The following is a 26,202-nucleotide window of genomic DNA, read 5'->3' as shown; positions in this document are numbered from 1 at the left end:
AATATAATAAGTCAATGACTATATAAAAGCCATAACGACCACCAACGTACTAAGTGTAAATGTATAGATCCATCTAAATGTATGGATCCATCTAACCAAATGATTTATCAATGTTCACGCATGCAAAGCTTGCCATCTCAACAAACTCTTAACATAATAAATACTTAATGTTCCATTCTATTAGGCTTTTCACTCTACAAGCATTAATATATCTTAGAGATAATAAAATTTTCTTGAGAATCAACCATTTAGTGACCTGGAAAAATATAGCCTTAAGACACTGTAGTTTTAAAAATTCTTATGTAAACTTTGTAATCTCCACCAAAACAAACTGGCCAAAATTACTCTTTATTAGTTAGCCATAGCCTTTTCATAACATCTTATATCCAATAATTCAAATATTATATTTTCATCCATTGGTTACCAAAAAGTAGAGATGTGCAACGCATTCATTGAGTCCATGACAATGTATACCTTGGTTTGTAGATGAACAAGTTTTAACTCTTCTATGACTACTACGTAAAACCAATTTTATAATGACGAATTGTGTGGCTACTATATATTACAATAAGAGTAATAGATCGTACCACAATCTTCAAGTATAGCCATCACAATCATCGAAACAACCTTCACCTATAGACATCACCTCAAATTTTAACTTCGTGTGTAACATCTCATGTAAATCACCCCACATTTCAACTAAAATGGAAAGGTTTCACATATAGTATAGCCATCAAAATCATTGAATCAACCTTCACCTATAGCCATCTCCTCACTTTTATCTTTGTATGCAACATTGCATATAAATAACACCACATTTGAACCAAATAACATCCAATCAGCTGCAATGATTTAAAGAGGCATGAGGAGATGTATAACAAAGAACAAGAACCACCTTACACTTAAAACACAAATTTATTTGCCTTGAGGTTCACTCTGTTCTTAAAAAGAGTTGCAAACCAAAACTATGCTTTGTTCTAGGCCCCTCAAAAAAAAGGGCTTCGCATGGATCCACTTGTCCTCACAAATTGTCCGGATACCGAAGGAGACACCCCCACACATTGGTTAGAATTTGGCAATTTGGATGGTTCTTAAAAGTTGGATTGCACATTTACCTTTGTGCCTGGATGAGTTCTTGTTGTTAGCACTTAGTTTTGGTGATCCTTACATTTTACCTATTTACTTTAGACGAAGAACTCTGCAATCTATATGAACACAAGTTCCAATCAATTTCCCATTACTTCCAACATCTCCGTTTTCCCAAGAAAAGGATTCTTATGGTTAGCTTCACATTCAATATAGCCTCCCTTGAACATTCATTTAATTCCCATGAGAAGTATCACGACCAGGAGAAGTGCACATGTATACGTGCGTAGTGAGATACAACAGAAATGGCAAATGCAACAGCTAAATCTACATGCACACCAAAGTCTCATGCAACAGAAACAACCACAACAGCCAACCCTAATGCATCCCTGCAGCTTAAAGACCAAGAAATGGAAGAGCTAAGCAAAAACTAAGAATTAGAATGGAAACTTATATACAAAATATGCAGAGGAAAACGTTAAGCAAACTAGAAATTACCTAGCAAAGGTAGTGAGATAATCCACTCAAAACTTGATCAAGTCTTGTCTTTGGGTGGTACTTGGACCAAACATTGGAAAACCGGAAAAATGGTAACTGCAGTGGTTCACTCTTATGTAGCAGTTTCACTCGTGTGTGCAGACACATGCATGCATGTGCATCCATTTATACATTCAACAACCTGGCCTAGAGAACAGAAGCATCATCCAATGAAATAGCGAAAATGCTTACTTGAGAGTTGGTTACAGCAGTGTCTTAAGGGATGTCTTGTAGGCTGATTTGGCCTTTTATACACATTAACACAACTCTCTCTCTCTCTCTCTCTCTCTCTCTCTAAACCCCCTCCCTTCCACCAGGCCGCCCTATTGGCATCCCTCTATGACATCATTAAACACTTGCCAGGAACACAAAGTGAAGTGCTATATATAGTGCACCCTAGTGAATATCACTGTCTCCATGTACAAAATAGTTACAGGAGTTATGGTGATTTACATATTGACAAACCTCCCAAAGAAGCCGACTATTGCAGATGATACAAAATCTTTTACCTCAGCTTGGTTTCACGGCCTTGGATAGATTTCGCCACTTATCCTTCAAGTCCATATCAGTCCGACTCGGGTGAAATTTGCCTTGCCCATAGTCCAATATACGAGTCCATTGAAATCCCCAACCACCATTATCACGAGAAAACTTCTTGACACCCTCCTGTTATAAGAGAGTTTCATTATGTCCAATATACCTTGCCACTTATGTGAGCAACAACAATGACCAAATTGTCCTTTGCAAGACAGAGACACAGAGAGAAACACACACACACAAACGCACCAACAACATGCACATGCACCAAAAAATAATAATAATAATAACCTTTAGTACTTCCTCCTCCTCTTTTGACCATAGTAGCCGTTTCCTTCGCAACCCAGGAATTATGCGGTTTTCCCTGGAATGTTAAAGAGTACAATTTGTTAGAAGCCAGTACGGACTAGAAGGGATGCTTATTACAAGGTGCAGGCATTACACCAGGACCAATTTAGAGGGTGCAAAACTGTTTTTTTTTCAGACCACCGCTTGATATGCAGCTGTAATTTTTTTTCAAGACTGACTGCAGTCATTAAACTCTCACCATTAAAAAATTTTGCCACTCTTAATTAACTCATCAAAGTGAACTCATTTACCAGAAAGGAATAAATTTGCAGTGGCTCAGTAACATGTGGTTTACAGATACTTTGACATACAGGATATACACACACAAGCAATAATTAAAGCTACAAAAAGGTTGCTTTTTTATGGTGAGCACATTGAAACAAAAAAATTGCAGAGAGCTCAGTAAAGTGACACATGGCATCATCCAACTAATAATAATCAGTCTTGCTTTTCCTTGAAAGCTCCAAAACTCTGCCAAGCCTGCATATTTTTATTTCCAAATGAAAATTCTTCTACTTTGTGTATGCTATAATGAACTCTCCAGGTCCATCTAGCAAATGTAGGCAGGTTATTGCTTGTTCTTTCATCCAGACATCCCCACACTTCTGGATCTTGGCATGTAGACAGGAAGCCTATGAAGTGTGTAGACAGGCATTGTGCCAAGGCCCAATCTCTTGGTTGTACATTGGATGTAGTGGATTCTGTTGCCTCTCACACTCTTTGTGTGTCTACTGTTACTGAAGCCAGAATATGTGAGTGCAAAATGCAAGTTATAACACAGATGTCAGAGAGAGAGAGAGAGAGAGAGAGAGAGAGAGAGAGAGAGAGAGAGTGTGTGTGTGTGTGTGTGTGTGCAGGAGAAGTGTGAACACAGACAGAACTGAAGGAACAAAACTCCGATCTGAAAAGCGAAGGCTGAATACAACAGCCCTTGCACGTGTGGACTGGCCACACCAGTAAGGCCACTGGACTGCCGAGCAGGGAGGAGAATGCAGGCAATAATGAGATGACAATGACGATGAAGAGAGCCAGAATCAAGGCAATGAGGGAGGCACAATGTGGCAGCCAGATATATAGATGCAAGGGAAAGAAACTGGCCAATTTGCTGCCCTGATGGGCCAACCTGAAGCTGAACTGCCCTGAATAGCCCAAAACGGCATCACTGTGCCAAACTCTGGCTAATGTGCTGATCACACATCCCTGCCTTGTTGATAGAACATGCCATGTTCTAGCTCCAGTTACAAATATCTTTTTACTTTGTATACCTGCCATCAAATCTTTTGTACACAATTAGACACTGCCTCTTCTGATGTAAAGCCATCCCATTTTCTTTTTAAGTTTTGTATCACGAGTTTAACCACCCATGACCTAAAGGGGGCCTTGTTACTTATTGATCACCTCCATGTGTGAATACACCTCAGTGCACACCCACGCATGTGTGTAGGGGTGAACACTCTTTACACCACCAAGCATTTAATAAGGATCAAAGGTTTTGGTGCATACTTAAGCCTACATATTGAGGCCCTATCATTGGTACTTTCAAATCATGCAACACATCAATCCATCTCTCTCAGGTAAGGCACAGAAGAAAAATGGATTTGTAGTTGAGCACTTGATATATGCTAGAGATGTGGTGGCAAAACTCTTGGCATACATGTTTGGTAAAGCCACGTGTGAAGGCTTCCCCGAGAGCTGGAGCACTTATACATTGTACCCATTCTTAAGTCGAGAGATTCTACCTCACCCAATAACTATCGCACCTCAGCTCTCATCTATCAGAGGGACACTAATTGATCCAAGCAGTCCCACTCAAGTGGTTTGAGCATGTGGGTAGGTATGTGTGTGTGACTTCAAACCTTGGAGATACCCCTGAGGCATCTTTCAAATTTCAAGCCTATCTTCCACAAAAAGAAAAGAAGTTAAATCAAAACTCTGGCACCGTGGCCAACTCATATACCTCAAACCTTGAAAGTAGTTGGCATTTCCACAAACACCTTCCAATCATCATTAAAGTTGGAGTACCCCTCACTTTTGTACTCCAAGAAATATGGCCACATATATCTATTGAAATCATCAACAATCAATATCAAATACTTGGCCTTCCCAAGGGAGGACGTGTCCATAGTTCTGTATAAGTCAGTGTGCACCAACTCTAGCAATGTAGTATGTTGAGCTAAATTATCATTCGATTTCACTAAACGATCCCAAAATTCAAGTTAATTAATGAATGTTGACCATTTCTTTTAAACGGGAATGGTTTGAGAGAGTTTCAGTGTCCCACATTAAACCCTAATTTGAGAGACCCCAAACTTTCTATAAGTAGACAGCCTACCCTCCCCTCGTTCCAATCTCGTTTTTGCAAATTCCAAGCCCTGTCAGCACCAGTTCATGGAGGACATCTCAGCTAGAGCTGCCCATCATTATCTCCTACCATCTGGCACCTATTGCTCAGCCATCTACTACTGTTCCGGAGCTGTCTACTGCTGGCAACTGCTGTTCAGGGCTGGATTAGCCTACGTTCATTGTTTTCTACCCTCCATTGCTGCCATACAGCCCACTGCCACTCTAACCCAGTTTTCCAACTCCTATAGACTGCTATGTTTTGCTGCTGTCTGCTCTGCCCTGCCACATCATCTTCAAATCTGTGTTTTGCTGACTATAAGGAGCAAACAGCTGCCACATCATCATTCCTACCTATGTTTGCAAATTTCAGCATTGTCTACCTGACTGACACTGATCCAACTATCACACTACTGTGTTTGCTGTGTTGCCACAAATCTTTGGAGGCTGCCTTGCTGAGTTTCGGCATCCATCAAAGTACGACACTCTCTCCAACTCATAACCCTTGCCTCAATTCTTGAGACACGAGTTCGACTCTCGAGGTACAATATTCATTCACTACATAGTGTATTTGTTGCATGAGCATTGTATTATTCGGATTCATTCATTCCAAATTATCCATTGTGTTCATTATCTCTAAGTTACCCTAACCCTAATTGTGTTCCGTTATCAATTTGTGCTTTGTCATACGATTGTATTTGTGTTCTTTGCATTAGGGCATTTCTTTACATAGTATCATAGATGCGTCCACTCCGAAGAAACCTAGGCCATTGATCTAAAAACAACAAGATGGCAAGATGATTTCGAATACCACATCATTACTACATTCTCCCCAACCAAATTCATCGAGAAACAAGCAAGAGTGGGTCTCACAAGTTCCTCCACAAGGTTTCGGCATGGCCAAAGAGACTTCGGACTACTATGGAGTCCAAAGGCCCTATGCCAAGTACAATCCCATTCTTATGTATCAGGCTCAACAACCACTTGAAGGTAAATCTGAGTTTTCCCCTTAAGATTTGGTGCAATGGTCTAATGATTCTGCAAGGACAAAAGCTCCACAAGGGACTGGTGTGAAGATATGCTAGGTTTTGCACTAAGGAAACACAACTCATAAGACAAGGCTGAAACACAAACTCAGACAGAAACGAACCCTAAACGCAAAATGCAAAATGCAAACACAGAGACAAACACAAGGAGAAGAAACTCTAAAGTGAATGAATGATGTAAATGAATGTAAGAGTATACAAAATGTCGGAGGGCAAAGCACTGCAATGTTGAAGAGTGACATCCACTGCAGACGAATGTGACCACCACTCAGAGTGTTAGATAGAGAATTGTCAAATGTAAATCCCAACAAATATTGGAAATACTGACAACAATTGTGGAATATGGAAGAGGAAGGTGGCGACACCAAAAGGCTGCAAACGCAAGAGTAGGGAACACCTGGATAAAAAGGAGTGTTGGCAGGCCTAGAGTAGTAAAGGCCAAATGCAAGCAGCAGCAAGTTGCCGGAAGGTATGGGAGATCACTGCCAACTGTTGCCGTCAAGGAAACATGAAATTTTGAGATATTTTGATCTTACCAAAAGCTGTAATAAGTTATGTTTGACAGGTACTAGGTCGTACCCGGTGTCACGTTTTGGCCTAGACCAATTCATTGGCCACAAATATCGGTGGTGATATTAAAGACTAGGCATTAATTATTAATTAATGCCAATCTAAGAGCTAATAACTACTCAAGGATACTTGGAGACAAATTGACCTAGCTAATTTAATTATTGCTTGGTGAAATTAATTAGAATAATTATTATATTAATTTTTAAAACTACTATTCTGAAAATAAATTTAATTAACTAGATAATGCTGAAAATTTGAATTAGAAGGTTACCACTTGGCAAAATTTGCCCATGCAAGTGAAAAAAATGTTTTTAGGGCTAGTGAAAGTCTATTCTAGCCATTGTGAGAGAAAAGAAGACTGCTAGAGAGCAAGGAGAGGCTGCTAATGTGATTTGTAGCCACCAAGGATCAATGCTACAGCATATGACAATAGTTTGGAGCCCTTCAAGTGCACGTGACAGCAGCCCAAGGCCCTTTTGGTGCAGGTGACAACATACACTAGAGACTACTGCCTTTCTGTCAGTCCTAGGCTGTAGGTGGCATCTTCCATGATTGTTTGAGGATTTCTTATGATAAAACTCTAAAATTTCTCTCTCCAAACCATTCTCTTTTATCCCCCAACCATCTCTCAAGTTATCTCAACATTTTCCAACAATTTGAGCCATTAGAGAAAGAGATTTCAATCAATCTCTGCTATAAACTCTAATTTACAACAAAAATTAGGGTTTTGACAGCCGCTCCAAGATGTGTGCTCAAAATTGAGGGTTTAAGACTTGAATTCCAATGGCTGAAATTGAGGAATTTCAAGGAGATTCAAGAGGCCAACCAACCAATATCAAATTTGGAACTGAATTTTCCTTTTAAAGAGCAGGTGAAGGCCAATCCCTAAGCAAACCAAGGGAAAAATTAGTTTGGAGGCTTGTTAGTCAATTTTGACAAAGAGAGGCACTTGGATTAGCGGAGGAGGTCAAAAGATCTCAGTTGTACTCCATCCATTTGCAATAAAAGTTAAAGAAATATGGCAAGGGGTGCCAATTTTTGGGCCAACAAGCTATCCAATGTCCAGGATCATATAGTAAGGTATGCATTTCAGTTTTGTGAATTTGTTAATTACTATAACTAAGCGCTTAATTAGGTTATTTACCACCCTATCTGAGAAGGAAGGCTAGTTTCATGGTTCCATTGCTAGGATACCACAATTCCCTTGACTTCGTGGGCTTGACGTACCTAATTAAAGATCAAAAGCTTTGCTCTAGTGCTGAAATTCTATTCAACTGAGCATTACAACAAGAATGTCTTCAAATAGTGAAACGGAATCAAGCAACGATAATGCCTCTCAATTTGAAAACTCACAAAGTATTGGAGAAAGTGCAATGTCTGATCTTGGACAAGGCATGTAGCATGGACAACAAGCTAATAATGTTGGTTTTGACCAAAATGTGGGTCCTTCTAGGTCTCTTGAAGCTGACGACCAACAAGAGGAAGAGAAACTTGATGACCAGTGTAAAGATCAACTAAGGACAACAGCTGAAATATTAATGCAATTAGCAAATGATCCTTAGTTCATACGCTTTTTAAAACCCTAACCAATATCAAATTTAGGGTTGAATTTGTCTTTCAAGGAGCAGGGTGAAGGCCAATCCCCAAGTAAACCAAGGGGTAAATTTATTTGGAGGCTTGATAATCAATTCTAATAGCAAGAGGTACTTGGATTAGCGGAGAATATCAGAGGATCTCAGTTGTACTCCATCCATTTGCAATAAAAGGTAAAGAAATACCACTAGGGGCACCAGTTTTGAGACCAACTGTCAAAGTGCAACGATGCGGAAACATGGGACCAAGACTAAGAGAGCAGGGTGAACACAGAGAAGAGAGAGAGAGAAAGAGAGAGAGAGAGAGAGAGAGAGAGAGAGAGAGAGAGAGACAAAGAACAAGAAGATCTGTTGTATAAAGTATGTTGAATACAATGGAATGTAGATATGTACACGGGCACAATCCGTATGTCTGCGTATCTTGACCTCGACAGTGTCTCCCTGTTGGACACCTCAAAGTTTGCTGCAATCTGCCTGATCTCTGCCCTAAAATCTGCAACTGCAAGAATGAGAGAGGGTGCTGGTGGCACTCTATTTATAGGCTGAAGAAAAAGTGAAAATTTTTCAGGTCAGCTGCCGATTGTGCTGAAATCTGGCCAATTGGACTGCACAATCCAACTGGATTGCCACGTGGCAGTCCAACTAAAACCTACATGTCTTGCTACTGATGTGGCACTGCTAACGTTGCACTGACAGTTGAAAACACTGCTCCACACACCGAACCACGTGGCAGTCCGACTAAAACCTACATGTCTTGCTACTGATGTGGCACTGCTAACGTTGCACTAACAGTTGAAAACACTACTCCACACACCGAACCACTCTCGAATGGCTGTCTGGCTGGAAACTGCATATGTACACAGCCTAACTGAGGAAAATGCTTGCCCAAGGGACAACCAAAAGGCGGAGGGCACAAATCTTGTGCACCGAGAGAAGATGATACCCCAAAGCCAACACATAAAGTACCTCGGATGTATAGGCACCACTATGTCCATCTGGAATAAGATGCATGTTGTCCTGTCCCTATATAGGAATAGACGAATTGTCACCAATGAGAATCTGGCCATACGAAGGCCGCAAATGAGCAACACGTACTGAAGGAGTCATGTACTAGGAGGCACCGCTGTCAACAATCCACTCCCGAGTGTATGGGACCGTCAACGCAGTATTAGAAGCTGTTAGGGGTGAATCCTCAACCACCTCCAAATGGAGGAAAGCAGCTGATGAGAGAGCAGCCACCGCTCTGGAATCCTTTGAAGATTTCTCCTTCTTCTCCTCCTCTTTCTTCTCCTTGTCGGGGCAATCCTTCTTCTAGTGACCTATTTTGCCACAAATGTGACAAGTAGACTCCTTGTTTTTGTCCTTGTTAGATTTGTCCTCCTCCTTTTAGTCCTTCCCCTGCTTTTGAGAGGACTGACCAACCAAGGCCGCAGATTTCACAGCATTGGTTCCTTTCAATTCCTCCTCTTGGTCCAAGACCATAGGAACCAACTCTTCCCACCGAAGAGTCTCAAACCACCTTGAAGCAATCAAGGCGGAATAAAAACCACTCAAGCGGGATGGTAACTATGAAAGGAGAGTTATTGCCATGTCTTCAAAAGTGATCACCTTCCCTGCGTTTTAAACTTGCATCTAAAGCTGCCTCAGCCTGTTGATATACTCCCGCATAGAAGATGACTTGTTGACACTCATGGTCTGCATCTGCACTTCCAAAGAAACCCATTTCATGACAATCATCCGATTGTACATTTGATCCAACTCCAGCCATATCTCCCGAGCCACCGTCAAATGCTCAATATGCAAGAGAACAGCTGTAGTACATGAGAGATAAAAACGAGCGAATGCGAGCATTGAGTTTATCCCAATGTGCCTCGGCCTTTGCCAACTCCACCTTATCACTGAAAGAGAGCATGGACTCAGTCTCGCGAAGAAGGACGATGGATAGCCTGCGTAACAAGCTCCGCCAAATCATAGGACTCTAGAATGGCAAGCATTGTGACCCGCCAGATGCGGTAATTTTTGTCATCGAGCTTTTGATCTAATGGAAGAGCTGGTAGCACAAGCACCTTCCGATCCATGATCGTCTGAAACTCTGTCTCGACTTCAGAAGAAATCTTCACTTATAATCATGCATAAAATAAGAACAGCCTCCTCTAACTGTAAAAATACAACCTACTAGGACTATGGTTTGCTCGTCCCGCTCCTTCACCTGCCAGAGGCAATGAAAAGGTAAAATCTATGCTTGAAGGCCAAAAACTCAACCTTCCTTTTGGAACAGCAGCAACTTCACCAACTTTGCTCCTTTCCCCCACGCCCACGCTCGCTTCAGCCTTATTCTAATGCACAGCCCTCCTGCTTGCCAATGTTGGAAACGCAACCTTGAGTCACGTTGAAATCTCCTCTTCAAATGGGTTCGTCACTCAATCTGTCTGTCTTCACTGCTCTGATACCATGTCAAAGTATAGCGGTGCGGAAGCGTGGGACCAAGACTAAGAGAGTAGGGTGAACACAGAGGAGAGAGAGAGAGAGAGAGAGAGAGAGAACAAGAAGATTTGTTGTATAAAGTATGCTAAATACAAAGCAATGCACATATGTACACGGGCGCAGTCCGTATGTTTGTGTATCTCGACCTCAACAATGTCTCCTTGTTGGACACCTCGAAGTCTACTGCAATCTGCCCGATCTCTACCTTGAAATCTGCAACTACAAGAATGAGAGTGTGTTGGTGGCAGGCTATTTATAGCATGAAGAAAAAGTAAAAAATTTGACAGGTCAGCCGACTGTGTGAAATCTGGCCGACTGGACTTCACAATCCGGACTGGACTGCCACGTGACTGTAACCTGCATGTCTGGCTGCTGAGGTGACATTGGCAAATGAAAACATTGCTCCGCACATAGAACCACTCTCGAATGACTCCCTGGCTGGAAAACTACATATGTACACAGTCTAACTGAGGAAAATGCCTGTCTCGGGGATGACAATCTCTAACACCAACAAGCTGTCCAATGTCCAAGATTGTATGATAAAGTGTTCATTTCAATTTTGGGAATTTGTTAATTGTTGTAATTAAGTGCTTAATTAGATTATTTACCATCCTATCTAAGAAGGAAGACTGGTTTCAATCGCCTGGTGGAGTGTCCAAACACAAGCTAGAGGAGGCAGACTGTGCACTAGCGATGGGAGAAGAGTCCAAACACAACAGGGAAGAGGGTGCCAACAGTGGGCGATAGCCAAGGAGAAAGGCGCCAGGCACTGCAAGGGCTACTGAGGAGTGGCAGCAGTCACGAAGGGTAGACAGCCATGTGGGTGAAGGCTTATGGCTAAAATCTGCACTGAAAGAATAAGGTTGAATGGTGGACAACCTATCTATTTATAGATGTTGAAGGATGCCCAAAAAATTAGGGTTTTGGGAGACCACCCAAACTCTCTCGAACCACGCACCAAATTTGCATTTTCATTAATTAAGTGTGTTTTAGGGCTGTTTAAAAATGCTAATCAGCTGTAAAGCATGTTTTAGCTCAACAATTGGCCATCCTATCATGGAAATGGGCATGGGGTACAAACCATTCATCTCTCTTTCATCTGCATCCACACCATTCACTTATTTCTCTCTCATCTATGCAATTCACATCTCTATCCTCTTTTACTCCTATGTCAAGTATGCAGATTCATACTTCCCAATCTTTTGATTCCACTTCCTCTTTTCCGCAAGATTTTGGTGATTCTCATGAAGAGAGGACCATGCAATCAAGATATTGGTTCATTAGTCCTAAAGAAGACAAACTTTTGTTTCTAAATTCAATGAAAGGTAAAGAGTACAAAAGATTTACTCAACCATCTCTAAGCTCTCCCCCTTCTTTTCCTTTAGTTACTTCATCTCAAGGTTATTTTGAAGTAGGTGAATCGTCTCTTTCTGCATTTCAATTCAATGCATTTAATGGACAAAAGGAACCAAAAGCATTTCCCACTATTGCATCTACCAATCCATTTAATCTCCCATCCATCCCTCCCTCTTCTATTGATGCACCTTCCTTTACATATCCATTAAGTGCACCTCACATGCCTCACATACCACACTAGGGGATACTTCACCCTTAGGCATGGCCGTTAGCACCTCACCTTTCCTCAACTAAGTGGTGTACCCATGATGGAGGCTTGTCCTCCCTTCTACACATTTTCACACTTAGAATTGCTTGGGATTCCCTCCGAGCAATTACCCAGCATGGATCCTTTGGTACAACAATTTGCCTCAATGGCATTACCTAGTGGGCCTTCTGGTCATTTTGTTGTATCCCAACTGACATTTGGACAAGGCTCAAGTGTCCTAGTGCCTCCACCTTCACTAACAGCTTATGGAAACATTCATTTCCCAATGCCTCCATATCAATCAGCACTCATTGGACACATACAGCCTATTTTTGCCTACCCACCTCCTCCTCCTTATCCCCCTTCACCACCTCCTTCTTACCCACACTACCCTTCTTACCCTACCTATCTGACACCTCATGGTCTTCTTCCTGATCAAGCAAGCATGCTTTCACTCATAAGACTCGTTTTAACAAATCTAACTACACTACTTGGTCTAATCTAATAAGACATGTCCTTGACTCCTAGCACCTATGGAATATTGTGCAAGGATTGGACCCCAACCCAATCTCACACTTGTTTCATATGAGGTTGTCCGCTCATGGAAGGCTAGGAATGCCTCTATTATTGTCAAGCTGACGTAGAGCTTATTTTAGCATTTTAACTCCGCGTCAGAGTGTTGGGCACACTTGACTAATCGGTATGCACCTTGGGATAGGACCCATCGCATAAATCTTGACTATGAACTCCAAAACTTTAAAATCGTTGACTAGGATAACTTGAAAGTTAAGCTCGCCAATTATCGGCGACTTCTCGCCGAGTTCTCTATCACGGGGCTCCTAAGTTCTCTGATGATTAGGCCACATTGTCCCTTAACAAGATGCTGCAAAAATACTTCCATTTTTTGCGGCAAGTACTCTCACAACCCACTATGCCCACATTCCATGAATTTAAGTGTCAACTGTGTTACACTTGGTTGTTCGATTAGTTTCACAATATGACCTCCGTTGAGGGGGTGCTCGTTCCGTCTCAGAACAGGCAGTAAGAAAAGGGCAAGCAAAACCAAAACTCAAATCAAAGTCAAAATCAAAATCAAACCCAAAATCAAGCTAGTAAGACCCAAGGGAACTCCCTATCCTCTCTAAAACCCGACTAGCAATATATACCTAAGAAAAATATGTATTCTCAATATTGTCAAAAGGTTGGCCACTTTGACGACAAGTGTTGTTAAGACACAGTACCAAAAGCTAAGACTCAAACCTCAACAACCCCCAATAGGGGAGGCAGGGTGATAGCAACCCCTAGCATGGACAGTGGCAAGGCCAGACCCATGTTGCCACCAATTAGCCATCACAGTCTACATCATTCTCAACACCATTGGGCATATTTGACTAGTCTACAGAATCCCACACCGTCTCTTTCGAGACATTTGAGAATGCAAGTCTCGCCCATATCTGTGAGTTGTCTCCTCATGAGGTTACTACAAAGGATCCACTCGTCACAACGGAGTACTCCAGCTACTCCTTGGATTGAGGATAGTAGAGCTACACATCATATAACTCCCATCTCAGCCATTTTTATCTCCCAAGCCCTTGCAACCGAGATAATCCACATTGAAAACAACTCCTCAATCAAGATTCAAGCTCATGATCATGTCAAGTTCGCTCCCACTCACCAACGCCCTATGTCACTACATTGGATGATGTATACTGTGTCCCCTAGCTTGGGGTGAACCTATTATCCATTCAGTAGCTTTGTCAATTAGGATAAGGAGTTTTCTTTATAACAACCACAATCAAGATCCTTGACTCTTAGATTGGTTTAGTGATTACTCACAAAGTGAGGCATAACCTAGTGGCCTATATCACATGACCCAGTTTCTTTCCAAGCCAACAGCAAAGGGCTCAGAGCTCCACCACTTTTAGGCTTTAGCCAGCACACGAGAGCCTACGGACACCGAGTGTCTTGTATTTTCGTTTAGGAAATCTTGGATATGACTCTCTTTATGAGTTGCCACGTCGACAAATGGTTGAGGGTTGTCCACGCTTGAAGCTATCTCGAGATATTTGTAAAGTATGTCAACTCAAAAAGCAGCACCATATTCCATCCCCTCATCCGTAGTTGCCAAGAAACTCATTTCATACCTAAGCGTTTCATGAACGTATAAAACACCTATTTTAAACTTTCACAAATGCCATACCCTTGTCTTCGGACTTTTGTAATCATCATTTATCATGGATTAACTTAACACATTGACATGGATATTGTCATTGATTGCCAAAGTTTCGTTTTGAGTCTTTTAGCACTATAGTATTAAAAAAGTATAGACAATACAATATCTTAGAAAAGAGTCTCATTACAATGTTTAGATGATGATGATTCATATACATAGTTGGCTTTTTTGTTTGAGTTGTCATTCTCAGTGTACTTGAATTTGTTACAGTTCTTACACTTGGGTTTTCCTTTGTTCTATCAACCTTGCTCCCTATGCCCAGTTTTCCACGTGTCTTGCAAACAATCTTTGAAAATCCTTTACTGTAGAACATTTATATTATAGGGCTCGATGAAGTTTCTTGGAAATTCTCTTCGAGTTTTCTTTCTTGCTCATAAAGAGTAGCTCCCACTGCAAGTCCTATGCTATTATCCCAAGTGCTTCTTATATTTTCTTTTCCATGTTAAAGACAATCCCAACTCCAAGATTTCAAAACCTATCAAACTTCGGTTGCTGCGTCAAGGAAGTCTCTCTCTCGCTCCTATGCACTTGTATATTTGTATAGATGAGGCACACCTGGCCCACTACACCACCCTCTCACACTCTCTCACTCACACTAGAGAGTTGTGAGATACAACCACATCACCTATACTAGAAAGCAGCAAAAAGAGGGGGAGCCAAGCCCTTCCCTCGATCTAAAGAAGATGGCCCCTTCTATACCTTGGCCTTCACATTGGCTGAAGGATCCAAGGAGGAGGAAGAAGATGACTCGGCGCAAGAGTCCGTATCTTGTTGCTTCTTCTTCTCCTTCTTCTTCCCGCTTGGATGCCACTAACGCCTTACAATCCTTGCACAAATGTTCCTTCTTACCACAATGATAAAATTGGGCCTTCAACTTCTTGTCACCAAAGACAAAAATCGAGGGGGGAGGAGAGAGAGAGAGAGAGAGAGAGAGAACACAGCTAAGCACAACAAGGATTGCATGAAGTATGAGTTCACACGCAATGTCTGTTGGGGTGTAAAGGCCCTTTAATTCACCTCCATTTATTCACCTCCGTCATGTATTATTTAGTTGTACATGTGAATGCACCCTTACATGTCCTAAATATAAATACATTTTATTCTTTGTGTACCAACACATTGTTGGTGCACCCAGATCGTATCGTACTCTCTCTCACTCTCTGTCGCTCTCACTCACCTGCGCACTCCTCTAGCTGCTGCACATCCTTAACAACCGGTATCAGAGCTTAAGGTTCTACACGCTTTCCGAGATCAAGGTGCAGTCGACCGACACCTGACAGGGCTGACGTTCAACTGAGCAAACGCACGCGACAATCCAACAAGCGACAGCTGTAGGTCTACGTGGAGACCAAGCGACGATCAAGCGTGGACTAGGGAACCAGCGTGCGTAGCGACCAAGTGACGGGGACCAAGCGCCAGCAGGCACAAGCAGTGGGACGAATGCCGGTGGGCAGCGACCCGCACACGCAACGGAAATGGGCGTGAGACAAGCGCATGCAGGACGAATGCCAGTGGGCCGTTAGTCGTGTGGCGGGTCAACGGACCCCCCGCCCCCTGTTTTTTTTTTTTTAATTCAGAAATCCTTTTAATTTCAATTATCCCCTTGATGAGAGTTCACGCGTGGAAACACAGGTTACAAATCTGTGCAAATCTATGTAAATTTAGCCCCAAAATTTGGGGCTTTTCTTAGATTTAAAGTTGTTCATGATTGACAGTGACATTTGTGTATTGTGCATGTTGACCTCAATTAAATTAGGGATTTTGCCAAATTTGTTGGATTTTTTTTCATTTGAGTAAAATTTCTTGACATTGGACCCGGAAAAATTGGGGCTTTTCATGTATTGATGAAATTTTGCTCAAGTGGGTCAGATTGGTTGACATTTATGCACTGTTGGACCTGGAATTTTGGGATTTTGTGCAGATTTTGATAAATTTCTGCAGTATTTGCCCGTGTGGTGGCTGGTTTATGTAAAAACAGTAGAGATTTATTTCATGTTTGTGATAAAAATTGCTGCAACTTCTTCCAGTTTTGACATTAAGAGTTTGATGGAAATCAAATGGTTTGATAGTTATGGCTTTTGCCTTTGGAATGACCGTATGCAGGGCATATTGTTTTTAAAGGGTTGTGAGGATACTTTGCAGGAAGATAAACCCGCACAAATGTCTAATGCAGATTGGGCCAAAGTCAACAAAAAGGCTATGGCTTATATAAAGATGGGTGTCACTGATGACATTTTGACAAACATCAAGGACTTAGATACTGGTTAAGCAATATGGGAGAAGTTGAAAACTACCTATGAGATCACCACACCTGTTAATTAGGTGCATTTAATGTGTAAGTTGGTGAATATGCGACTGGATGAGTCCAAACCTGCAACTAAGCACTTGAGTGCATTTATTGGCGTTTTAAATCAGCTCAAGGATACCAATTTGAATTTTGATGATAAGTTGAGGGCAATCTTTCTGATCATGACACTGCCTGATTCTTGGGAGACCTTGGTGGTTTCTCTAAGTAATAACCCCAATCTTTCATATGATGGTGTAAGGGGTTCAATCTTGAATAAAGAAATTAGACGTAAGTCTAGTGGAGAATGCAGCAACTCAGCTTATAATGTTAGAGGCAAGGCTGAAAAGAAAAATGCAAATGCTAGACAGAGAAGCAGAAGCAAGAGCAAAGGAAAGGAAAAGAGTGATATTACTTGTTTTTAGTGTGGTCGGAAGGGCCATAAGAAGCCTGATTGCAAGTACTACAAGAAGGAACAAGAGAGAAAGAAGAATGTAGGAGACAAAAAGAAGAAAGAGGACAAGACAGATGTATCTGAGGTAGTCAAAGGCAAGGAAAAGACCAATGTGGCCTCCAGTGTAGTCATAGAGGAGCTCTCGGATACAAAGGCTGATGTATTATGTGCAGTTGATTATGATGCTCTTGTATGTCACATGCAAGATATGCAGATTACCAAGGCTAATGTGATTGATGCACTTTTGTCAGTTGATGATGGTGTCACTCAGACTTGGATTGAAGACTCTAGTGTCTCTTTCCATGTAACTCCTTGCTTGGAGTGTTTCGCTATGTTCAATACACGTAGTTATGGAAAAGTATACCTTGGAAATAACCATGCTTGCGACGTTGATGGAATTGGCACTGTATACTTGTCTTTAGATAATAGGCAAGAGCTTGTGTTGAAAAATGTCAAATATGTGCCTGGCATCAAGAAGAGTTCACTATCTTATCTGTTGGTCAGCTTGACTTGCATGGTTACATTACACTGTTTGGTGGTGGTTTATGGAAATTGAAAAAGGATTCCATACTGATTGCAAAAGGAACCAAGAAAGGCACTTTGTTTTGTTTGCACTATAAAGCTTTGAATGGCAAGTTTCTTGCAGTTGCTGAAATTGGTTGTCATTTGGAGTTGTGGCATAAGAGATTAGGCCATATGAGCCAGAAAGGACTTGATGTTCTTACCACCTCAAAGAGGATTGATAGAAAAGGCTCTAAACTTGATTTTTGTAATGTCTTGGACTTGGTGCATTCTGATATATATAGTATGCCCCTGAAATCGTTGGGTAGTGCTGTATATTTTGTCTCTTTTATTGATGATTGTTCTAGGAAGATTTGGATTTATCCGTTGAAAAAGAAAAGTGCAATGTTTGTTATTTTTAAAACTTTTCATGCATTTGTGACCACTCAAACAGGTAGAAAGCTAAACTTCTTGAGAACTAATAATGGGGGTGAATTCGCATCTACTGAGTTTAAGTCTTTTTGTGACTTGCATGGAATTAAGAGGGAGCTTACAGCTCCTTACAACCCTTCTTCCAATGGGGTGGTTGAAAGATATGACTCCTCTTAAGAAGGCAACCATATAGGTATGACCCCTCTTTGCATTATGTGATGCTTACAGATAAGGGTGAGCCTCTTACATATAAAGAGGCCAAGTCATGTAAATTCAGTAGTAAATGGGAGCTAGCTATGCAAGAAGAGATTAAATCTCTGTATGCTAATGATACTTGGGACCTTGTGTCGTTCCCCAAAGGAAAAAAACCTCTTCCAAACAAATGGGTTTACAAAGTAAAGACAGTTGATGAGAAACCCAAGTACAAGAGGCAAGACTGGTTGCCAAAGGGTATGCACAGAAGGAAGGGATTGACTTCCAAGAGGTCTTCTCACCTGTTGTGAAGATGATCACTCTACGTGTGCTTTTTGCTCTCACTACTGTATTGGACTTAGAGCTGTACCAAATGGATGTGAAAACAACTTTTCTACATGGTGACATTGATAAGGAAATCTACATGAAACAGCCCGAGGGCTTTGTAGTTCCTAGAAAAGAGCAGTTGGTATGTAAACTAAAACGCAGCTTGTATGGGCTGAAGCAAGCACCACGGCAGTGGTACAAAAAGTTTGACACCTTTATGCTCTCTCATGGGTTTCTGTGGTACAAAAAGTTTAGCACTTTTATGCTCTCTCATGGGTTTACACGCAACCATGTAGATCATTGTTTGTACATGAAAAAGGATACAAATGGCAGCCCCATCATACTTGTTTTGTATGTGGATGATATGTTGCTAGCTGGGAAAAGAAAGACTAGCTTGGATGCTCTCAAAGATCAACTGAAATTAGCTTTCTCCATGAAAGCTTTGTGCAGAGCATATATTGGGCATGAGGATTCGCAGGGATAGAACGCAGAGATTGTTGTTCTTATCTCAAGAAAAGTAGATTGAAAAGGTACTGGACAGATTTAACATGGTTGGAGCTAAGCCTTTTGGGGTGCCCTTATCTCCATACCTTAAGCTTAGTAAAGCCAACAACCCAAAAGATGACGTGGAAGCCAATGCTATGAAGGGAGTCCCTTATGCATCAGCTTGTGGCTCTCTTATGTATGCTATGGTTGCTACTCGTCTAGACATTGCTCATGCAATGGGAGTTGTCAGCAGGTTTATGTCAAATCCTGGCAAACCACATTGGGAAGCTGTCAAGTGTATTCTTTGATACCTAAAGGGTACACAAAGAAAGTGTATTTGCTATGGGCAGGGTGCACTTAGTTTGCAGGGTTATTGTGATGCAGATATGGCAAGTGATTTGGATACTCATAGGTCCACTAGAGCAGGTATGTCTTTACAATTGCTGGTGGGGCCGTTTCTTGGTACTCCAGGTTGCAGAACATCATAGCACTGAGTACTACTGAAGCTGAATACATATCAGCTATTGAAGCTTCTAAGGAAGCTATATGGTTAAGCAAACTTGCAGAGGATCTTGGCATGTCTATCAATACTCCAGTGTTGGGATATGATAGCCAAAGTGCTGTGTATTTGGCTAAGAATGCCATGTATCATTCACGCACAAAGCATATAGATGTGCAATATTGCTTTATCAAACAGATTCTGAAAGATGGTCTAAGCGCATTGACCAAGATCAAAACACAGGACAACCTTGCAGATGTTCTCACTAAAAGTCTAACCAAGGCTCAGCATGAGCATTGCATACGACTAGTGGGAGTTAGTTAGAGGTTCACTTCAGACCTTAGTAGGAGGTTGTTGGGGTGTAAAGGCCCTTTTATTCACCTTCGTCATGTATTATTTAGTTGTACATGTGAATGCACCCTTGCGTGCCCTAAATATAAATACATTTTATTCTTTGTGTACCAACACATTGTCGGTACACCCAAATCGTATTGTACTCTCTCTCTCTCTCTATTGCTCTCACTCACCTGCTCACTCCTCCAGCTGCTGCACATCCTCAACAATGTCAAGGGAAGCTGATCACAAAATGTCTACAAAATCTAGGAGAATCTGAGTGACAACAGCCAACAAATACTGGCAGTAGCTGTAAGCACTCCAGCCCAGCCTGCAAGAGCACAAAATGCTGAAAACGCAAAGGTAGATGACAAAAACGAAGACAGCAAGAGCGCTAAATGCAGTTGGGCAGCAGTAAAATATTGCAGAAAATTGAAGGCTGAAAACGGGCTAAAAGGGCCCAAAATTCGGTTCCTAGGCTGGAACAAATAGATGAAGACTGATCAGCTCCGAAAAAATGTGAGGGCAAACTGTCCACAGCATAAAACAGCACCCAAAGCCCGAGCACAAACATCTAATACCATGTCAGAAGTGGGTACAACGATGGAAGAGTAGAAGACTGTTATAATAGATTGCACAACACCACAGAAAAGAGAGAACAAAAGAAAACAAAAGAACACTGCAAAGCGAGAACTCAAAGATATGCTCAAGAAATGGAATCCATATACCAAACATGAGATAGTCACATACAACAATGAGTCATTGGCAACATGGGCACTTCTCCAACAAGGCCTGCACTAGAATCTACAAGTGATGAATGAAGACTGTGGAGGAGGGAGCCTAAATATATAGGCCATAAATATAATCAATTCGGCCAGCAATAAATGCTAAAATCACAAAAAATACCTAAAATCACAACAATGTCTAGCTCACTAAACCATATGCCTAGACTCACTCATGAGCTGACAAAACTGCTATGAGTTGTTGTCTACCTTTTTGTTCCCCTTCTTGTTGCCCCCTCCTGCACCTACAATAAAATCTTTGGTAGAGTCTAATCCATTAGCTCCTATCTCTTTTGAGACGCTCATCATGCTCCAAGACAAGCAAGGCTAACTCCTCCCAAACAAGAGTCTCAAGCACTCTTGAGATCAAAAGACTAGTGTAGAAGACATCATACTTAGGAAATGGCAATTGAAAAGAAGAACCATTGCAATATCCTTCGAAGATATCATCTGTCCGAGGGATATGAGATCATCCCTCATATCCTCCATTTTGTTGATGTGGTCCTTCATAGAAGGAAGAAGAGTCATCAATTGAGAGCATGTGAAGCTTCTTCTCCAAGGTGATATGGTGGGCAAAAGTCTTCTGATGATAGAGAGAAGAAAGCTTTATCCACACTTCTGCAACCAATAGCAGGATCCTCCATGGGCTAAGAAATAGGGGGTAGTGACAAAAGCCCAAACATCAAATGTAACAAGAATACACTCCCCTTCGCAGCACCAAAGGGAGTATTAGATCCATCCAAACAATCTAATTTTGGTAGGAAAGGAAGAATAACCACATGTACCAAAGGTGCCATCATAGGCATCCTAGGGCCAGAAGGACCGGCCCTCTGGGAGACATGAACAGAGGGAGGACGAGAGAGCTGCTCCAATCTCTATGACATGTCGGGTGATGGTTCCCATGTAGAACGGGATTTTGACCTCCGATCTTCGCAATGATTACACCGCCTATAAAAGGGAGTATGAATAGACTCCTCATCTAAGTCATCAAAACCTTGGAAGTGAAAAATTTTCATGTCTCTAGACCTCCAAACACACTAAATCTACTATGTTTTGTTGTAGAAGAGCCCAAACAAAGAGAATAATCAGCTACACTTGCGAGAAACCGGTTGTAGAAGCCTTTATTGAAAGCACCGATAGAATGCAAAAAAATTGTGTTTCAGGTAGCAAACACCAGGCTGAAAGTTTGAGAAAAGGAGAAGAGAAAGACTACATGAATAGAAGAGAAATCTGCACTGAATCTAAAAATCAAGTTGAATACAATGATGGACTAATCAATCTCTGCATGCATCAATGAGGGCACCAGATCAAGCTAAAGATGATTGCAGCACTAGAGACGGAGATGGAGTGTTCAACCTGCAAAAGACAGAGTAAGATGATTAGTCTCATCCCAAGAGTAGGCTATATATAGCCAACTGCCCCAAATCTGGCCAACCAGCAAACTGCCACAAAAACCTGTGGTCAGTCACCTCCAAAAGTGGCCAACCAACCCATTCTAGCAACGAAAATGCTGACCTGGTACTCCAAGGCTGATCGCAATCATCTAGGGCTTCATAATCTCTAACAAGGAAAGGAAAAATAGTTGTCTACGTAGTGTGAACACACCTAACACTAACTGAGAAATAAATGAACACAAAACTAAGTGGACAAGATAGTCAGAGCTCCAATGTCTCAGTTAGACTCTGGCAAAGCTCACAACCAAGCGATAAGAGACTGACTAAATAAAATGGCAAGCTAACAAATCTAGCTTATTCATACTCAGCCAAACATCTCTTTTGTGGTAGCATTGCTATCTTCTTTTATGAAGACTCCTACTCAGTCTCACTAGCAAGTTGCTTTACACGTGTAGCACTACTTATAGGGGACTCAATCTTAAAGGTTCAGGTATGGAGAGGTAGCCGCTCTCGCTAGATGGAGTAACTCAAATTGGGCAAGTAATGTGTAGTGTAGATGCTCCACTAAAAGAGGTTTTGCTTCTCCCATGGATCAGGAGCTATCTCATGGAGCAGTAAGAAGTAGCTACCATGGCCTTATCTTCTACGGAGCGCAAGTATCGTGCACTTCATTCTACAGCTCAAGAGGCAGTTTGGCTCCATCACTTGTTAGCGGAAATTGGCTTTTCCCAAACAAGACCCACATAACTATGTGTGGATAGTGTCTTAGCTCTAGTGAAGAGCCCTATGTTTTATGCTCGCATAAAGCACATAGAGGTTCAGTATCACTGTCACAGGGATGTGAAATTTTTTAGATGCTTTGCTCTTGCTAGTAATATTTGATTAATTTAATAATCAAATGTGCAATGTTGTAAGGCACATGTGATGCACGTGGCAGTTATTTCTTGGTAACATGCCAAGGAACCTAAGAAAGAAATGAGAGTCAAAGGCAAAAGTTGCAATAAGTTATACTAGCTGGGTTTTGGATGTCAGTTGGTGTCGATGTGGCCTAGGACAATTAATTGGCCAATAGATGTCACTGGTGATACTAGGGACTAGCTACTAATGAGTTAATTTGTGCCTATCCAAGGGTCAATTAAGGCTAGGGACCACTTGGGGTTGCAAATGGTCTAGCAAATTAAATTGTGTACAGGCACATTTAATTTTGGGTGGGGTCAAAAAACCTGAAATTAATTTTGAAAATTAATTCATTAGTTGAAATTTGCTAAAAAATGGGATTAGAAGGCTGCCACTTGGCAAAAATACCCATGCAATGGGGAAGAAGGCTGTTTGAGGGCTATAGAGGTCCATTCAATTTATCCAAGCTATAAGAGAGAGAGAGAAAGAGAGAGAGGAGGTGCTGCTACTCGAAATTTGGAGCAGAGAACAGCCATTTGCTACAGGTGACAGCAATTTGAGCCCTCCCAGAGGCATTTAAATGCAGATCAGGGTAGGCAACAAGCAATTTTGAAGGTTTTCTCATGTCTAGACTCTGTATTTTCTCTCTCCTCAGCATTCTCTCACCTTCTCCAATCCATTCTCCCATTATCTCAACAATTCTCAGCAGTTTAAAGAGTTTCTCAACCAAATTTAGTGGAGTGCAAAGAAATCTCTGCTGCAAAACCCTAATTCTTTTAGGATTTAGCAGCCACCTTGGGACCCATGCCAGCAGTTAGAGACATAGAATTGAAGTCAACAGCTGGAATTCAAGGAATTGTCAAGGATTTCACATGCCAATGCATCCCATTTGACTTGGGGCAACATATGAACAAGTCCTAAGTGAAGATCAAGGGGCAAATTTGCCCAAAAGACTTGCTGATCAGTTGTGACAAAAAGAGGCTTTTAAAGCAGCGAAAGAGATTAAGAAATCTCAATTGTACTCCATCAAGTTGCAATACAAGTTAAAGAAATACTACAAGGGACGCCAGTTTTGGACCCAACAAGGTATCCAATGTTTAAGAAAGTTATGGTAAAGTGTGCATTTCAATTTATGTCTATTTGTTAATTGTTGTAATTAAGTGTTTGATCAAGTTTTACCACCCTCTCCAAGAAGGGAGACTAGTTTCGATCAATTTGTTCAAGAGCATGGTAACAAAGAAACGTGTTTCTTTCGGTTTGAAACTTTTAAAGCCTTTCTATAAGTAAGACATGTTTCTATGAGTAAAAAGCGTAAGGTTTCTTTGTCCCAAAACAAAAAGTGAAGCCCAACTTTGGAAAAATATTGAGCAAACCTACAGGACCTAAATCTAGGTCTTTTTTCTTTTTCAACACTCCTCCTATCACTCTTGTTGCTTTGTTGTGCATGAACAACAATTGTTCTTAGACCACCAAAGTTGATTTTGGATGAGACTTACTTTTCAAGCATTTTGTGTAGTTATTGGACTGTGTCACTATAGTATCTCTTATTGTCTCAAGAATTTAATATATGACTCTAGTCTCATTTATTAGTTATATATAATGTATTATGATTCATTTTGGATTTTTATACTTTATCATTTTGTTTTGAAATGAGAATCATGGCATTGTAGCTTGAGCCACTCCACATTGCACATGGGCTATGTAACATATTTATTGAGATTTTCTTTGTGTGACATATATAAATAATAATATCTCAAGTATGAATCATTTTATAGCTTGTCTAAAGACTAAACTTTGACGTAAGTCAACAATGGATGTGTAATATTCCATTCTCAATTGACTCTCATGTATTATCACTCATGCTTAATTGGTCTTTTTTGGTTTAAGAGAAAGTTCCATAGAGATTTAAATCCACTTTTTCTAGTTGAAAACTATTAAAATTTTATAAAAAAACCCATGTTTTTTATTTTATCCTCTCTTAAAAGAAACTTGCAAAACATGTTTCTAATGTTTCGTTTCTAAACATTTCTCGCTACTATATTTGAGAGCGGATCATGGATTATGAGTTAGCAATGGTCTATTATTTAACAAGAAGACAATGCAATGGATCTCTTCATAAAGCCTCTTGCACAAGATTCTATACTTCATCATATGAGGTTATTAGGTCTTTAAATATTTCCAAGTTTGAGAGGGGATATTAGCATGTCATATTTTGTCAATCTGTCATCTCCTAGTTGTAAGCTCCGTCAATATAAATGCTCCTAACAACATAGTTTGCTGAACAATCATAATATTTATTTGTTCAAGACAATATATTTTAAGAAATAGAGAGAACAAATACTTAAAGCTGATTACAACAATTTACAGTCATGGAAATATTGAAGTTATGGAAATAAAATTAAGGGTTGAAGATGGACAAATCCCTCCCTCCCCCCTTCCCCCAAGGAATTTATTTATGCTCAACCCAGGTCCTTAGGAGAAAGCTCAAATACAATCAATCAAAGAGTGAGGATAAAAAGAAGAGATTTTTATTCATAAAATAAGAGTAGAAAGAGGAAAAATCAAACTTTCTCCGCCGTTGAGCAACAATACACTGATATGGCTTGGTTCTTGCTCTTAGAATGAAAGAAGAGCTTGAAGAGAAAGAGTTGTAATAAATTTACAAGTTTGTTATCTTATATAACAAAAACGAAAGAAAAGGGAATATGGGGATATTCAATGGTGAAGAAGTGAAGGATGATATAGATGGATGTAGAACGAAAAAAAACAAGCTCTCTTTATAGGAGAAAGGGGAGAGCTAGTGCAAAAAGGGAAAGTGAAGCAACACAAGACAAGTGTCCAGCCATATGTCATGGGGTGTGACAAGTGAAATGACACTTAAAGGCTTGTGTGATAAGTCCCTTGGCACTTGTTTCTTTTCTATGGCATTCGTTTTTAGAATGAGTACTGTCAAAAATAGAAACAACCAAATTTAGTCAGCACTGTCAGAATACAAAACTTATGTCATGAGGTGTGACAAGTGAAAGGATGCTTGAAAGCTTATGCGACAAGCATCTTGACTCTTGTCTCTTCTCTATTAGCCTTCCTTTTTGGGCTAAGTACTATCAAGAATAGAAACAACTAATATTAGTAAGCACTGCTAGAACACAAACCTTACTATTTCTCGAATATCATCCCTACTTTTTAAGACTAGCATTTTTAGACAATCCAAAACTTCTAAATTTTAGAGGCCTCCTAAATTTTAC

At 40.8% G+C, this 26,202-nt stretch overlaps 1 protein-coding gene across 1 annotated transcript in view; it reads right to left on the bottom strand.

Annotated features, from left to right (window-relative positions):
• Nucleotides 1-1,774: 1,774 nt before the first annotated feature.
• Nucleotides 1,775-26,202, bottom strand: part of LOC148031074 (uncharacterized) — a 48,367-nt gene continuing 23,939 nt past the window's right edge. Inside the window, exons 7-8 of the mRNA XM_087684600.1 lie at nucleotides 2,452-2,524; nucleotides 1,775-2,289 (exon numbers count right to left, since the gene is read on the bottom strand). Of these exons, the coding sequence (XP_087540726.1) occupies nucleotides 2,134-2,289; nucleotides 2,452-2,524 (229 nt within the window). The 3' untranslated portion in view covers nucleotides 1,775-2,133. The remainder of the gene's footprint in view (nucleotides 2,290-2,451; nucleotides 2,525-26,202) is intronic.

The sequence above is a fragment of the Lygodium microphyllum genome, chromosome 9 (genome assembly GCF_053477565.2).
Source record: "Lygodium microphyllum isolate KBCC chromosome 9, Lygodium_microphyllum_v1.1.10, whole genome shotgun sequence".
NCBI lineage: Eukaryota > Viridiplantae > Streptophyta > Polypodiopsida > Schizaeales > Lygodiaceae > Lygodium > Lygodium microphyllum.
This window is presented reverse-complemented; position numbering and strand designations above follow the sequence as displayed.